General features: G+C 24.7%; 1 protein-coding gene across 5 annotated transcripts in view; it reads left to right on the forward strand.

Annotated features, from left to right (window-relative positions):
* LOC112597306 overlaps positions 1–19,325 on the forward strand; it is a 210,187-nt gene that overhangs the window by 180,520 nt on the left and 10,342 nt on the right. For all 5 annotated transcript variants that reach the window (XM_025343285.1, XM_025343284.1, XM_025343287.1 and 2 more), the window contains 8 exons: positions 4,165–4,232; positions 5,084–5,335; positions 7,886–8,149; positions 8,734–9,034; positions 9,400–9,464; positions 9,567–9,647; positions 10,491–10,609; positions 11,394–11,784. In XM_025343285.1, the coding sequence (XP_025199070.1) occupies positions 4,165–4,232; positions 5,084–5,335; positions 7,886–8,149; positions 8,734–9,034; positions 9,400–9,464; positions 9,567–9,647; positions 10,491–10,609; positions 11,394–11,784 (1,541 nt within the window). The remainder of the gene's footprint in view (positions 1–4,164; positions 4,233–5,083; positions 5,336–7,885; positions 8,150–8,733; positions 9,035–9,399; positions 9,465–9,566; positions 9,648–10,490; positions 10,610–11,393; positions 11,785–19,325) is intronic.

Below are 19,325 nucleotides of genomic sequence, written 5' to 3' on the forward strand. Positions count from 1 at the left end.
TCTAATTAATCTGTATTTAAGTCATAATTAAATCCATAGCTAATTTATTGTTAATATAAACACAACATTCTTTTTGAATCAAAATGTATCAAACAAATGAAACATAATTATAAGTTATAACTATAAATATTTCATTATTTTTAGATAATTAATACATTGTAAATATCTACCTAATCTAATTATTATATCTAATCTATTTTTTTGTATTTATCGTATAAAAAATTTTATTTATGTACATATATAATATATATTTAATGCTCAAAAAAATTAATTTATTTTATTTTAGTGAATTTTTTTTTAGGTTTTAAAATTTTTAACTTACTCTCACATTTGCTGTGACAAGTAAATAATTAAAATTAGGAATCAAAATGTTAATATAAGTTTATATAAATTTAAATCATATACATTCAATAAACATTTTATATAAATACCAATATCATAAATAAAATACTATTATAAGCATAAGTACTATCCTAAATTAAAGATCCATTATGATATGAAATTGTACAGAACAAATATTACCTTAACGCTTAATATAAGTTATTACTATAGCAATATACTTATTTAAATATGCATATAAATTTACAGATATGCAAACTAATTAAATAAGTTCACACTGTGTTTTTAATCTGTCCCATCAATAATTGTAATATATAATAATTTTTAACTTTGTAATACAATGTATTCAAATCTAATATTTAATATTAGATTTGGACGTATTAAACAAAATAAAATATTAGTCTGATGTTAAGGAAAGCCCTTTAAATCGATTAATTATAGAACAGCATCAATATATTAAGGATTTAGTGTGAAACAACGCTCTCTTTAAATATTTGTACAAAGTATCTCGAAACACCATTCTTGAAAACCTCCAAATCCCATATTAATATAATACGTTCGTTATATTCTCGGTAAATGTCAACGAAAGCGATAAAGTTTTCTTATCTATTATTGACTTGTAAGGGATTCAAAGAACACAGTTCTCTTTGTAGCAGACAAAATATTATGTGCGTAGTGCTACTGGCGCACTGCTGCATGCGGTTTATTAACTTTTTTGAACTCAGTATTGTTATCATAATGAAATCCAAACCCAATAACCAAAAATTTAAACGTTGAATTGATCCTGGTGAGGTACAGTTAATTTTCTCACAGCTATTATTTTTTCATAATACACATTACACCGTATTGAGAGTACTGGTTCACAATATTATAACAATATAAGTATTGGATAATAGTTATGTTTGTAAACTATTAATAAAAAGGATATATCAACAGAGATTCAAGGATTCAGTTTATTTAAATACGGATTTTAATTTGTTACAACCAGAAACTTTTAGCAAACATTCGCATTTAGGGGTTTAATTTTAATACACATAATATTTACGAACAAACATTACAAAATTATATTATTTCTATAGTCACGTGAATATTGTAATACGGAATTAAAATAAACGAACACATCACCGTCATAAAATGTAATTTGAGTATTAAAAATAATAATATATATTAATAAATCAATTTTTACTATTTTTAAAGCTAAATCAGCGGAGAGATAAGGCCCTTTAAATATAATATTAAACTAAGCTTGGTTTTATTGAAAAAAAAAAAATAATAATAATGTACTTAGGTGGATTGACGCCAAAAGGATTTTATGTTCATTGGAGCATTAAGTTATTTATAGAGAAGTCAATAGTGTTATAAGATGAATCGAGTTGTGCACTTTAAATGGCGTGTTGAGTATGGTAAACGATAATCGTAAAACGGATCGTCTGCCATCCCATCGTTACTTTTCAGCCCTTAAATATGTATACCATCACGTTACCACGTATCTACGTAATATATATATATATATCTTTTTGATTACTTCATCTAATCTTCTAATAATAATAACAATATTTATATAGCCGTACAAGTATAGCTTGGATTTATATGTAATTCAAAATTCAAAATACGTGAATAAATAATGTGCAATAAAAGTTATAAAATATTTAGGTAGATTCGAAATTTCAATATGTAAATAGTTTATTTTATTATTATTAAAATATAAAATATATATAAACTGTAGATCAAATATAAACGCAAATTGCGATCTACACAACAATTTATTAGCCGAGTGTAAAAATAATATTAGAACAAACATGGATTTACGATCTCTTACTATATACTCATTTAGTCATATAATATTATATGGATGTAGGTTAAAATAACCACAAATAATAATTTGAAATATGAACAAGTCGTGTTTATATCGATTTACTCACATAGAAAACACCATTTTTTTTTTGATATTTTTGTACACATGGAGAAATAATAAAATATCAAAAAACATGTATTGTATTTATAACAAAATATTATATTAAAGTACTTTGTATATTATAGTGTATACAGAATTTTTTGAAATGTACTATAGCCGAATATGATAAATTTTATTAATAAAATAATTTGCATTCATATATACAAATATATAAATTTAAACCTATAATAGTCGTATAATAATCTAGAGTACTTATATCAAGAATATAACTGTAAAAATTGACAAATGTAGTTAAAAATATTATCATGTTATAATTATTTTCATAAATTGTAGTTATTATTTTGAATTATTTTTAGTTTTTTAGTGAAGTGAAATATGTAGTATTGATTTTTTAATAATTTTATTTTGTCTAACATTACCTTTTGAGACAGTAAAAACTTTTTGATTTTCAAAAATGAGCTGGTTTTTGATTTGAAAATTGGAACTAGTTGGTACATCGAAAGGCCAAAAGTAAAAAAAATGCGAATACTTGTTTTTATAATTAAAAAAAAAAAAATGAGAAAATATGGACATTTTTAAGTAAATCTTATTTTTGTCAAAATCAATTTTATTTTGTTATTCAATTAAAATAAATAACCTTAGATATTTAAAATTGTCATCAAATGTTAATATGAAATACCATCATTATTTATTTACAGTAAAATTTTTAAAATATTTCTTCTCTTTTTGAGCTATTTATGGCCATAAAAAACTTAATTTGGTTTTTTTTCTATAAATGTCTATTAAACATTACTCGCTTTGTAGAAATTCTTGAAAATTGAATGCAAAAAACCTTTATAAGTTTTTAATTTCTAAATTAAATAATATTCAAAAAATATTTACAATATTCCATTTAAAAATTTTCAAGTTAAAATTTTGTCAAAATTCATAAAAATCTTAAAAATTAGCAAATCATTTTGTTATTATAAATTCATAAAAACGTTTGTTTTTATACCTCAGACTTAAAAAATTTAATACAAGGTTCATTATAAGATTTTAACCTATATTTACATAAAAATAATTCTAACGGAAAGTCAAATAATTATTTTGCAATTATTTTAGTTTAAATTTTAATGACATTCCATATTCACCCATGATATTGTTGTATTTAAAAAAAATAATAACTAATATTTAAATTTTTCACCAAATGTTTATATTTTATATTATAATTTTTATCATATAAACATTTTTAATTTTTTTCAACTTTTATAGACATGGTCATTTTTTTTCTTAATGTCAAAAAATAATTCTATGGGTTAAAATTCTTGAAAATCAAAAACATGTATACAATTAATTATTTTTATAAATTTTCAAGTTATTTAAACGATAAATAATAACGATAATATTTTAATTTTAAAATTGAATAGTTACATGTCACTGTGGACGTTTGATTGAAACTGATTTAAAAATCACTTTAAATGCATTTTTGTAAATACTTATAAAGTTGATTGAAATTGAATTTTATGTAAGCTTTTGGCAGACGTTTCTTATTTTATATACATGTTTATTAACAATGAAATTTTGTACCATTTCGATGATAATAATACTATAATAAACAATAGTATGCTGTAAACGACGATAGCAAACTGTTCTGTTGCCATGTTACTTTTTCAACTGAACGCTATCGCAATTCCCGAGAATGTACCTATATATAAAAATGTATTCCAGCGATTTACGCGATGCGAATTGCATCGTAGGATGAAGGATGACTATAATACATATAATACATAGTATTATAGTCATTCTATTATTATTGTGCGCGATTATATTGTGCGGTATGGTACGACAAAAAATATGGCCCACGACAACAATAATACATTTAATATTATATAATACATATTGAAGCTATCTGTTTATTGTGTTTTTCACAGGAAAAAGCCGTGTTACCGGTGCGTGGTTATTCACGAAAAACATCACAACGTTCTCCAGTACAAAGAAAGTAAGTCGCTGAGATATTAAATTGACATATGTATTGTTTGTGGCTGGAGGGTGGGTTTAGGTGGTCCCGGGGAAACATCGCTGCCAAGAAAAATCTGGCCATTCGATCCCCTTAGGTAGCTATATATGTTTATAATATATATTATATATGTTTTGGTGTACTAGTCCCTGTGTTTATTATATACGCGAAACAATCAATGAAGACAATGTTTATTGGACCGTTAAACCGGACAAGCGATTCAATTGGTATTTGTGCTAACGCGATTACTGTGGATAAAAACGATGCGGCTAAAAGGTCTTAGTTGGAAGAAAATGAGTAAAAGTAGGGCTGGATAAATGTATATAATATTTGGTGAGCGTTTGTGCGGTAATCGGGAAAAATATTGGGGAACGTATTATAGTGAAATGATAAGGCATATACCGTAATACCGTCGTGGTTGTAAAACATTAAAGATTGCTGTTTGAAATCGATGTTAATAAATTATTAATATATATTCATGTATATATATATATATATATATAGAGAGAGAGAGAGAGAGAGAGAGATAGAAATAATTTTCATAATAGATTTTTTGTGTTTGATTTTCAATTATTTTTAATGGTTATTAGTAATTACGGCTGCCTATAACTACAATAGACATTTAAATAAGTTATACAAAAATAGATTTTTATGGTAATTAATCGATTATTTATAAGAAGTCAATGAGTAAAAAAAAAATTTTAAATATAGATAGGGAGGGGGTGCTTTACACCATCCAATGATTTCTGCTATTATTAAACCACCAGCTTGGGTATAGTAATTATAGACAATAGTTAATAAAATATTATTACATGGTCAACTACGATTTACAGCCTTTTGCAACGAAATGGGCACGCTGAAGACCATCTGTCCACTGATTACTGGTGACGCGCTCCTGTATTCTATGTTCCGAGAGTCCGGAAATCCTATGCAGTGCCCGTTCAAGCCACCATACACGTTCACGTACAACCGTGGTCACGGTGACTGCAAGAACCCCGTTTCCACAGTAGAAGCTTGTACCCAGGATTCGAGGCTGTTAATCCGGTACCAGGCGTGTCCGGATGTCGAAGGGTCCGAGAGTGCGCGTGAGTATTTATAATAAAATTGTATATTATAACATTTTTCAATTATACGATGTGAGGTCTATAATTAAAGCAAGTTACTGTGGTCAGTTATTGACGAAAATTATTCACACGTAAATTAGTATCGATACTTAGTGAATTTAACTTTTTTTTCAATAACTGTTCATCTACCTCGGTCGTTATTTGACAGAAAAAAAAAAAATTCTTGCTGAACATTCATTTTATTTTGTTAATATTTAGCAAGTAAAACTATTTATTATGTAAATGTTGAAATAATATGAACAATATATTTAAAACTGAGAAAATAAATAATATATACATACATAACAAAAAATGGTAATAAACTTATTATTATATACCGTGTGTCCCAAAAATCAGGGGCCACTTTACCACTCATTATCATGTAAATATTTTTCAATTGTTTGCGGGACACTAAACCAGACTAATGGATCATAAATTTCTATGACTTACAATGTTTTTAACTCATGTATCTTGCGCATGCGCAATAAAACTTCACTTTTTTTAAACGGCAACTCGTAATTTTAATATCATATTCGGGTTCATCGATTTTTTCAAGCCATTTTGATGTATCAACTTGTGTTCTAATAATAATAAAATAAGATAATAATTCATAAATAGTAAATAGTTAATTAGTTTAATAATAATAATTTTGATTGTTTGTTTCACGGTGCTTAGAAGAAAAAAATAAGTACGTACAGTTAGAAAAAAAATTAATTAAATTGAATTTTTAAATTTTTTAAATTCTACTTAGCTCTAGTTTAGTCAATTTTGGGTTTAGGACACAAGTTGATACATCAAAATGGCTTGAAAACATCGATGAACCCGAATATGATATTAAAATTACGGGTTGCCGTTTAAAAAAAGTGAAGTTTTATTGCTCATGCGCAAGATACATGAGTTAAAAACATTGTAAGTCATAGAAATTTACGATCCATTAGTCTAGTTTATTGTCCCGCAAACAGAATTGAAAAATATTTACATGGAAATGAGTGGTAAAGTGACCCCTGATTTTTGGGACACACGGTATATATATATATATATATATATATATATATATATTAGTTGGAAGTTATATTGTGTATAAATCACATATCCGATCACCTTTCAATTCTCGTGATCTCGATACGATAAAACACGAGATATTTGTTTATATAGAATTCAATTGCTCTATCAATTTTTATTTATTGTAAAACAATTATATGAAAATGTATTAAAAAGTAGAGTAGTATATAATCAAGTGCACTATTCTTGAAAGTAATAACCAAACGTATATCTAATAACTTGTACAAAATCAATTTATTACCTTAATTAGTTTATTATCGCATATCCTTGAATAATTTACAAGTAATGTAATCGAAAAGATGTTGCCGTTGCCACTATACAATCAATTTTTTTTGATCGAAAATATTTTCATACAGAAGTAAATATAATATGATTAATGTAAAAACGATAATATTATTTTATCACTAGAAAATAATTCAAATCTTATTAATAATAAAATTAAGTATAAAATTCAACAAAAATGTCCATATCTTCAACTTTGCTCGTAATCTTGAAGATATAAATAGTGTATAATTATATAACATATCTAGGCATATTATATTTTAGTATTACGAGTATTTATATTATGTTACAATACGTTTTATTATTATTTTCTCTCTTTTAATTTATCTTTAGAGTTTTGAGACTGTTCGTATATTTTAATTTGTCACCACACCTACTGTGTTTTGTGGTAAGTTTAGGTTTTGAAACCACAAGCGAAAAACACGACATGAGAAGTGTTTAAACCCTACTATTCTAGAACCCGCGTTTCGTGAACTTTCATTTCCTTGTGCGTTATTATATAATTATTATTGTTTTTGTGAAAATTACCTTAAACCGCATTTTATTGACGAAAAAACCTTAAAAATGTTAATAACCACCAAATAACCACTATACTTAATTTCAAATATGTAGACCTCCCCGCAAATGCCGTGATAGATAGCAATCCACTTTTAGTATCGACTTTATACTATATTTCAACATTATACTATAATAATACAAACTAAATTTAAGTACATGATTACTATATTAAGATCTTTAATAAAGACTTGACTGGTAAAATTACAATTCTTATAATTTAAATATACCCTGATACTATTATTATTATGTAAAGAAATATTTGAACCGTCAAATAATAGACTTTACTACTGACGTGATTATTTTAATAATTTCCTTAGATTTTTTAATGTATTTACATCACATTCAAAAAAAAAAAAAAAAATGTAACTTGATTAGATGGATATAAAACAAATACAATTCACATGTTAGTTTTAATCATTTATTAAAAATAGTTTGCTTTATTAAATATAAACTTAATTTATTTATAATAATAGAATAAATGTTTTATGAATCAAAATAAGTTTAATCATACCATAACTATAAAATATAAAATATAGCTTCAAATATTGATAATTATTTTAGTAGTAATGTGTTATAAATGTGTGAAAACTTAATACATAATGTATATTATATAATATAAAATATGTTTAGTCGAAGAAGTTGAATGCATAGCCGGTTGGAAAGAGGGTTCATACCGGTTTCTTGTTGGTAGAGTTCACCATAGCAATGGTATACCTATGTCAACTGAAGACCGATTCAAGTGTTTTATATATGAGCGAACGACATCTCAGAGGCAACTGAAAGGTTCTAGTGCTTCTGGAGACGTTGAATATAGAGTGGCACAGTCCGGCGACGCCACATGCAGTGGTCTTTTCAGTCCTCTTGAAGGGTCCAGGACTATGATATTGAAAAAAGGTATGTATTTATCTTTATTTAGAATGTTAATTTTAAGAATGAATGACTTAAAAGTATAGTAGCATAAAATTTAACTTGTTTCGTGAATTGTTTTTACTATTATATTGATAAAATATTAATAAATATAAAAATAAAAATACCTGATGTCGAAATATATAATTTTATATATCATTAACATTAATTTTTTTTAAACCGTTCAATAATATTTAATTATCAACATCGAATCATAAAAATAAGATTTAATTTGCTAAAATTAAACTGAAATAGTAAATATTTTTTTGATAAACAAAATAAAACAAACTGTTAGTATTTGGTATTATTTTTTTTTAACTTTCTATTATAAGCTTTGAAGCAATATTTGTTCCCAAATCAAAATTTGTATATATTAAAATATGGAGAAAATTTAAAAAAAATAATTTGATTTGAATAAAAATATGAATTTAATCAGTAAGTTTTTGTTAGTATATTTTAAAATGTGGATGATTGCGTTTAATTGAAATATTTTAACGATAATAGTGGATTACAAAACACGCTAATAGAATTTTCTAAACCTAAAATCAATTTATTTTTGATTTTTTACGCAGAAATCTTTGAGACGAAATGCAGCTTTCCGTTATGGCTAACTGAAATTCAAAGGTGGCGAACGTTGGATCACGGTAAAACGTTTACTTTTCTTCATCACCACAACAACAACACGTTGAAACTAATGTCTAGTTCGTTGGATCGTGTGTTCGCTGCGCAAACCATACAAGCTTCACACCAATTTTTTTACAATCAGCCGTTAGTTGCACCTTTACCTGGACATGAAATGAAATTCTCTTGTCAGCAGGAAATGGAAGAGTTGCCGCACCGGTTCAGGGTGATGGCGCACTACGTTACTGGATGGTAAACAATATAATAATATTAGGGATGAGAAGTAGTTACAAAATGATATACAAAATATTTTATTTGTGTCTTCTGTTTACAGCTAAATTAGCTAAATATCCATTCTATATATTCATATAAGTTAATACATATTTTATTATTTGTTTATTTAATACATTAAAAAAAAAAAAAAACATATCTATAACATTTATAGAAGTGTTTTTAGATTGACTTATATATCTAGTTTTTTATTTATGAATTTAAACACACTATAACTTCTCATTGCTAATAATATTAATTTATATGTTTTGTGATTCGAATATTTCTCACGTCTAACCAGTAAATCGTGTTTTTGTTATTTTATTTGGTTTCTTCCTTATGCGCAGCCAAAGCGGATATATTTGTTTAAACTTCCACCGAAGAACACATGACTTGGCAGAACTTCAAATGGGTAAGTCATCGCCGCCCTTACGGACAAAGTTACGTGTGGGTTGGAAAAATAACAGTATAATAATAATATAGTATTTATTTTTATTTTTTCGTCCAAAATCAGGCCAGCCAAGCAGGAGACCCGAAGACGCATGTAACTCTCCGAACTTTGATGCGCACGCTACGGATTCAATTACGCTAGTGGGTAAGTCGTTGATTGCAAAAATATTTCAAGTGTTTGCCGAGACACCGAGTGCAATTTCACGTTAACCTTCTAAAACAAATACTGATAGACTGCAGGGAATGCGGTGTTTACAAATACAGTACGCACGATGAATATCAAGCGTCGTAGTTCCAAATCTAGTTAACCAACTGTTTTTTTTTTTTTTTGCTACTACTATTATTTCATTTTGTATTGAAATTCTAGAAAAAACTGTTCCAACTGTCATATTAAACATTTATTTATGAATATAAATATTATATATTAAATCAAATCATCTGTTTGAATTCTGTTTCAACATAATCTATACTATCGAATTTCTATTGCGATGACGTAAAAATAAATAAATATTTTTATTATATTTTCTTAAGTAGTAATTTTTATACAAATAGCAGTTTGTTTTTCACAAATTTTTCTCTGATTTGACGTGTTAGGACGTTATTTATTTGATAAAATTATTTTTTATAAATTGAATTGGACATGATAGTTTATACAAAAATAAAATAATAGTAATAATAATACAAAAAAACTTGATTTTATATGCATTAAATAACATAAAAAATGTTTTATCCTACTAAGCATATATTAGTAATATAATATAATATATAATAGTTTATTATATATTGTATATAATACAATTAATTTTTGTATTAATCTTAAATTTCAAAACTATAAAAACTATTATTTTACCTTTTTTTTAATAATATTAGTAATTTTTAACGATTTTCAAAAAAAAAAAACTTCAGAGTTTATTTGAGAATGTGTTTTTTTATTACATTTTATTCTTGTATTAAAACTGCGTAACTCTATATTACATTTTGTTTATAGCTTCCAAATCGGACTTTCGAAATTGCCCTTATAAAGGAATTTACACGATAAAAAAAGTCAGTAAAAGTATGTCATGGAACGATGTATCTTCAATTTTATTGAGTAAAACAAATCTAAATGTAAGTACTATATAAACAGCCAAAATACATAGTAGGAATAAACATTTTTTTTTTTTTTTATTGAGGAAATACTGTTATTTTTTTTATGGAAAATTGAGAAATTTTGTTTTAAGTATAAGTTTTCTGAAAAAAATGTATTATTTCTTTGAAAAAAAAAAAGTAACTGCATTTATCTATTAGCACTGCTTCAACAATTAAAAACAAACACATACAAAAATGCATAATTAAGATATTTTTAAAACAATTGTCCGTATTAATAATACTATTGAATATACAATTTCACTAAGAAGAACCGAAATTAATAGGCACATGGTATACTAATACATTTCTATTTATACTTTACTGGACGCTCCTTATTGTTGTAGTTCCTTTTTCTAACTTGAATATTTTTTTAAATTGAAAACGTTAGTGTAATCATAATTCAACACTTGGATTTAGTTTTAAAGCTAAAGTAATTTTAAGTTAGTCCGTAGTTTGTAGGTCATATTTAGTTTAATTTATTACAAAAAATTGTTTAATTTAAAATAACGTTTTGTTTCTGTTTAGTTTTTTAATTGTAACTTTTTATACTTTAAAATGATTTTAAGCATAAATTAATTATTTTAATATCTGAAAGTCTCTTATTAAATTTTCTGAGATTCAAAGTTTTCTGGAATCTTACCATTTTTAAATTTACTAATTTTCCAATATTTTTCGTGTTTTTGATAAAAAAAATATATTCCCCTAAAATTTACAGTGTTTTATTTTTTAATTACCAGTATTTAATATATAAATTTGACTTTAGTTACCGGTGGACTTGTTAACTTCTGACAATCATCCGTCTATTGTGTTAACTACGACTTCACCACCTTCACCCAAACGTCACTCATCCGAACACTACGAGAAATCGTCAGACGATTGGAGTGTGACGTACAAGAAGTTACAACCTGACTTACCAAGTCTTGTTAGGTCTAGAAAGAACATAAGCAAAGAAATCGAGCGGCTATCAGAATATGACGACGATGATGAGGCTACGTTGCGCAGAGTCAAAAGGAAAGGCCGACGGATTTTGAGCAGCAAGACAATCACCGACGAAGAATGCAAATTGAACTTGACTTCGATTGTGTTTTCCTGTGGATCTACTGATTCAATAGAACTAGTTGCAGGATGTCCTCGATTGACACACATACGATCAGGTAAGAATACGATTGATTAAATTAGAATATAATCGGTTATTTTTGTATAGAATTAATATATAATTGTAGTAATTTGATATTTTTTTATTTATGGTTCACGGTATTTACTTATCTATTTGTGTTATTTACAATTATTTATTGAAAAAAAATCGTAATAAACAAATAACTATTTTACTATTTGATCAAATATTTGTGTTATTTGTTATAATATTTTATAAAATATCCAATTATAAATTTATAGATTTGTATTTATTTTTATGATTTTCAACAAAACATTATACAATTTTTCAATTGGCACTAATAAACCTAAATTTACATCATGTCTATAAGTAATTTAAATTAGATCATTTATCAATTTATTATAATTCGATAAAAATGGATTAATAAAAACTCTTAAATATATTTTAAGACAAAATGTTTATAGAACCGAGGCTTATGGACTAATTAAGTGATGTTAATAAATATATCAAATTTTAATATCAAAATAAAATATATTATTAAATTATATTTTATTAATATATATATTATTGTTGTCTCTCTTATGAGCTATAACAATATCATGTTATACCATAATTTACTTTTACCTATTAAAAAATTCTTGAAAAGCTGATCATAGTTCCTTATATGTTGTAAAATTATTATGATTAATAGATATTAGTTCGACAATTTAACGACATTGAAGTCATAGTGTATAACTATTTTCTATTCAAATGTAAGAAGTACATCTTTCGAATAAACATTTTCAACTAATCTGATCTACTCAATAATGATCGAGATAAAAATGATTTATTAAAAATAAATTATTTTTTATGTTTCTTTTCACAAGTTAGCTAAAAATCTAGAAAATGTGGAAAAAAACAAATTTGATGATTATTTTACAATTTATATAGATACTTTACTACGATACATACAAGCGGTACAGTTCTTTTTTACTAACAAAAATAGTTCTATCGACTAAATTTGCCAAAGCCTATATAAAACTTAGATAATTTTGATATTAAAATAGATAAAAGTACGAGTATTTATAAAAATTTTTTTATTTATTTTAATGCACTGCATTAAATTAAAACGATAGTAATTCAATAACGTAACGCATTTACATTTGATAGGTACAAGAAACGCAAATTTTGTATAATTATTTTTTTATTTATTCTTAATGACGTAGTTAAATAAGTTAATATTTTTTTCTATTAAAACGTTTTATGTTTGATTAAAATTCTTTAATATCTGGAAATTGTCTTATGAACGACTAAATGAACCAATTTTCTTGAAGCATAAAAATATTTTCTGTAAATTAGTTTTCTTGTGTATAAACATAAAATTCGGTTATAAATAAACCTTTTTTACTATATAATATTTGGGTTCTTTAATAGTTATTAATTTAATGTGTAATTTGACAGTAATGCAATAATTCTTTGAAAAAAATGTATCTTAACGATAACGTCTTCGTGTAATTTATTAATTTTATTTTCCTAAATTTCAACTATGATTCGCAACACTAAAAAATAGCTTTTTAAATTTTCAAAACTTCAATTTTAATCTTCATAACGTTTCAATAAATGGCTTTTAGACATTTTGTCTTTAAAACATTTAAAATTCAAGATAGAAAATCAATATTTCAATAATACAATATTCTACTATCATTTTTATCTTTGTAAAGCATTATTAAATTTATTTGAGTAAGTCCATAGTTACGGTAAACGTCTCTATGAGTAATATACATTATTTTTAATATTGTTTTATTTATTAAATATTTATTTTATGTTGACTTCTATTGCATTTTATAGTTTCCATGTTGTTAATTTTATTTTCAATGAGGTTAAGAGTGAAATTTTATTAACGATGCTTGTAGTTCTTGTAATTATTATTACCACTAGAATACGCTTAATACAACATATTTTTTATTATTGTATTTCAATAACAATACAATTTTTATTATTTTAAATTTAATTTTAGAAAAAATAACAATATATTTGGTTACATTACTGTTTAAAGATTAAATTGTCAACACTTGTACTTAAATAATATATGGGTATTGTCTGTCTTGATTATAAAAAAACGTAAAATATTTATTTATTTATTTATAAAAATTTTAATTAAATCTATTTTGTAAGTATCAATATTCGTTAATTAAGTTATAACTTTTTAAATTAACACTATAAAATGTAATAATATTTTGAATACAAATAAATTTAAAATTTTTTATCAAAATTAAGAATGATTGAAATAATTAAGATTTTAAACCATTGCAATGTTTTATAGTACCTAATAAAAAAAAAAAAAAAAAAAATAATAATATAATTAATTATGTGATAATTTATATAACTATATATATATATACACACACTTATTTATATTATACTAACGAATTTAATTTAGTTAATTAAGTTTAAATTTCGTTCATACGATATATGAAACATTGCTGTTACTGTATACCGAATATATCTAAATTAAATTTAACAATAAATATTTTATTTTTTTAAAAACCCTTGTTTGTAATATTATTTACATTCACAACACACATCATGACATAACGTTTACAATCAAATAAAAGACAGTAAAACTTAAAACAATAAACACGTTAACACTTTTTTTAACTGTATACTCTATATATATAGTATATAATAATATAAGTGCATAATTTTGTTACAAAAACACGCCAGAACAAAACAAACCGTATGGTTCACTGACAATTTTGCTTCTATTTACTATGTCAAGATGTTTTTTTTTTTGTGATTCCCAAAACGAAGTTTATGATTTTGATAGTTTTAATTGCTGAACGAAAATTGTACATAACTTTTTCATGTTAACACTTATTCCATAGAAATCGTATACATGAAATCATAAATGCATATTATGATGTACAATACATTTGGTAAAGCTATTCATTAAAATAAGCAGTATTTAGTCCAAATAATTCGGATCTCAAAGGCTTATCCCAATGCAAAAATATACGATTTTAAATTTTTCTTTTACTTATAATTTAAAATACAATTTTTACGTAAAAATATTTTTTCTGCCATATTCCGTAATCATATTGCATGTTCGTGAATATAAATTACGAAAATAAAATAATTTTAATACACTGGAAGCTTTTGTATATAGTACATTATGACATTTTGAAAAAAAATTTGTTTCAACGATCATATTTTTTTAAACTTAGTTAACGTATAGCGTTATTTTTTCAGTTTGTTTATTGTTTATCGTAATAAAAATTAAAACCAATTCCTATATTTTTATTTTTTTGTTATTATATTATGTTATATTTTGAATTTTCATATTTGATTATTTTTGCCAAATTCCCAAACAAATTGAGCTAGATAATATTCTAATCGTCGTTTTAAATATTTTATCATTAACACTGAATAGTAAAATGTAATATAGCTTGATAAAATATTTTATTATTATGCCAAAGTGTTCCATTCATAGCTAATTATTATGCAATTTCTTTTGTAAATTAATGTTTATTAACACTTAAAATTGTTATTATAATATTTTGCTGTAATGGCCACCTCTGAAAAACCCATTCTTAATACCCTAGTTAAATCATCTAAATGACTAAACATAATGTATTCATTAAACGAATATACATTCTTTATGTCTTATATTTTATATTTAACAAAATAGGTTATTATAGCATAATATAAATATATATTTTTTTGATATATTTGTTAAAAATGATAAATTGGAAGGGTAATTATTATTTAATAGCTAATAATATTATGAACATAAAAAAAATTATTCCTGTTAACGACAGTGATGTATCAAATTTGCCTATACAATACTCCGTGTTACTTTTATATAAAATAAAACCTAATATGATTATCATAATATTACACGAATGCAAAACATAATAACCAATTGTTTTAAAAATTATAATTTTTTTAAATAATAAGATATAATGTTTTATTAAAATATGTTAATTTAGTTTTTTTAAAGCCTACAGAAAATTAAAACAATTATTTTGCATGGTAATTACTATTTTGATTGTTAACAGAATATAAAAAAATGTAATATTTATTTTCAGATTTTACTCAAATAATAAAAAATAATTGTTTTTAATTTGATTCAGACTAACTATGTTATTTTAAAACAACATCAACAGGATAATTGCTTTCAAACTATTGTGTGTTAACTAATAATTCGTTAAAAACGTCAAACGCATTTAAATTAATTGCTCTCAATAAATATTTTCCTGACTTCCCGTTTATTCGCTCCGATTTATAAGCTTTTTTTTCCAAATATCAAATTTTAAATATTATAAATTTAACAGTAGATTTTCATTTAGAAGATATTTATAGAATACTTTTATTTCAAAAAATATTAATATTATTGTTTGACGCAAAATACTGTAACTTTTCTTTCTAACCACGCCTCATACATACTTTCCAAGGGAGGAATAACTGTATAAACAATACAAATTTCTGTATCCATTGAATATATAGTGTTTTATAACAATATACTGTATTATGGTTTGGAAAAGGAAAAGCAGAGAACAACGTGTAACCAAATTTTTGGAAAGCTTATAACTTTGTTAAGTCCGCACAAACCAATACACACTGAACGCTTTATTTTCCACGAAACATTTTCTAGTATTATTATTATCATCTTAGAGTGGTGGCCGGTTTCAGGAGAGATTGTTGTAAAACTGTAGTTTCTGACTGCAATAATGCTGCGTAGGCTGATGTAGAGAGCAATTGGGCTAATGGCGAGTGAGTTAGGAGCTACCCCTCCGGTCTCATATACCGGAAGTCTGTTTAAAATTTCCGGTAAGTGACCCTTTGGTTTTCGAGAACAGCGAAGGAAAGTCCTATTGGGTTAAACGGAGAAATATATAACGGAAAACTTGTTCATGACGTCGAAATGCGTACAGACCGTGTGACACGAGTTGATCCGGGTCTGGGGGCTATTACTAAGCGTTAGTGAGTATATTTTGTATGTGTGTGTGTACGTGCGTGTGTCCTTTTACGCACACGCTCGATGAACGATCAATTCGACCGAAAACCGCCAAAATAATAACGCAACTCGTTTTGTATTCAAATTATGTATATTTCGTTCGTCTATCGATTTAACGCTTAGATTGTTTAGCGATTGAATTACGACAAAGATGCGTGGGTTCGTCTGTTCGTGTCTATAAAAAAATGTCAAAAAATTCACTTTTTTCATTTTATTATACATTTTTTTTTTTTGTAATCTACTCGAAACTTGTGTGAACCGAGCGTAAAGTTTTCAGCAAGAAGATGGATTAAATTTGTATGCAAATACTATTATAAAGTTATTTTTTTTTTTTTTTTTTTTAGAATAATAATCTTACAAACGTATTAAATAAATGTGCGTTAAGATCAGCATTCATCAGCTAATATTTCTTGCAGTAAAAATAATATAATATTCTAAAATCGTAATAATTTTGTAGATAAGTTTAAGTATCAATATTAAACACTTATAACCTATTTATATGATAATAATTTCGGTATACGAAAAAGTTAAGTATTTTTTGATGATTTATTAATGCAATAAAATAAATATTTTTCGTAAAAATAAAATTAAATACATTTTTGATACTACATAAGAAATATTTGTCGACTGTCATGATTATAAATATGATATGTTCATGGAAGCTTATCAGCATATTAGCTAATAAAAAATAATAGTTGCTAGCTCTAAGCCTTGATAACAATTTTTTCAATTATGTCATTTGTGTACTTTTCTCATTTAAAATAAAATCTCACACTTGACATTATTAAATTAGCTTGTACTATACGCCTGTTAGTTACAATTAATACATTAAAAATGTTAATATATACTTACAGGCGACAGAATATTAATAATGAATATAATATATATATATATTAAATAATATGTTATGTACTTCTATATTTACTTCTTAAAATAAATCAAATAATCAATTATAAAACTATTATCAGTTAAAATATGTATTGGATAAAAACCTATAATAATATCATAGATAGATTTTTAAGATATTTTATTTTTAGCTTAATCTATTTCGATTAAATGTTTTATCACTGGATATCTGTATAATTTATACTGTTCCAAATATTCACATATTATATTATTATCATTATATATATCATGATAATTGTAAATTGTGTGGCGATAACTATATTATGCATGAAAAAATTTAAACATCAATTTTAATTATTAATAACTTTACTAAACACATAAAACATTAACTGTTATTGTCAAAGTCAATAAATTATGAATTAAATGTGACTATTTATTTAATATACACGTATATTATAATATTTTACGCCAGATGTGCTGCAACTGTATTTTTTTTTTTTTATCTGATAACACATCTATCAAAAATCATTGATGATTTGATTTAATCTCCGTTCATATATTTAATATATTATATGTTTTGAAATTTATTCAGCAATTGCATTATACGACTATATAAATGTTGAAATTGCCGCACAACGCGTAGAAGTTCTTGTTGATTTCCTGAAGATTTTACTCGCTACTCAATAAATGTAATTAAAATAATGTATTATTATAATATAAAAGTGGTTCCTTCTAATCTATATTATGAATACGTGTATATATGTATATATTAAATGCATGTATAAGAATAAAGAGTAATATAGTTTATGCAACAATTAAAACTGTGTGATTGTTGTGTCCATATAATATTATACAAAGCCAGAGAATTTAATAGTCGACATTGGAAGTTTTAAATTAAAAACCATAACAATTTAATACGTCCGAAAAATAGTAATTGCTCTTTCGACAATAACTACTAATAAAAGTGTTGTATTTTATGTGTTCAATGATATTAATGGTCACGGTAAAACATTAAAACAACTGCAGTATTTTGTTATTTTCCATCAACCATTGCACTTTTATAGTAAAACCAACCTTGGTATTTTATTTTTTCAACTCAACATAAAAGAAAATTTTACAATTCTACAATGCCGTATTAAAAAAAAGAAATTATTTCGAATAACATTGTTTTGTTTAATTTTTTTTTCATGGGATGGAACACGTTAATTACATTTACAAACGTATCGCTAGCTCTATACCTACTATCATCCTTGAATAAATTAGGGACAGCAATATTTAAATTCATATCTAATTTACACAGTAGGTACTTCATATATTTTATACTATTCTTTTTAATCTTAAAAATATTTGATACTAATATTATATTGTTCTTGAAAATAACCACCAAAATGCTTTCTCCTTCTTCTCTAAACCATGAAACCAAAATATATTATTATTATTTTAAAAATGTTTAATGTTGTATATTTTGTATGTCCTTGAAATCGAATAGTTTTAATTACGATAAATAATATTATTTCACCGCTGCAGTGATAACATTCCATATCCATACAAATTTAATCGTTTAACTTTAAACAATAATAATTATGTATTATTATATTGTGACAATTTCAAGAAGAGAAATAACTTGATTTTGTTTATTTATCTTTTATTATTTACTGTATAAAACATAAAATTAATTCATTCGGTAACAAAACTAAGTTTTACATTTTATATTTCAGTTTGGAATATCATTTAAAAAA

The sequence above is a fragment of the Melanaphis sacchari genome, unplaced genomic scaffold, assembly GCF_002803265.2.
Source record: "Melanaphis sacchari strain LSU unplaced genomic scaffold, SCAv2.0 Contig40_pilon_pilon, whole genome shotgun sequence".
Lineage (NCBI taxonomy): Eukaryota > Metazoa > Arthropoda > Insecta > Hemiptera > Aphididae > Melanaphis > Melanaphis sacchari.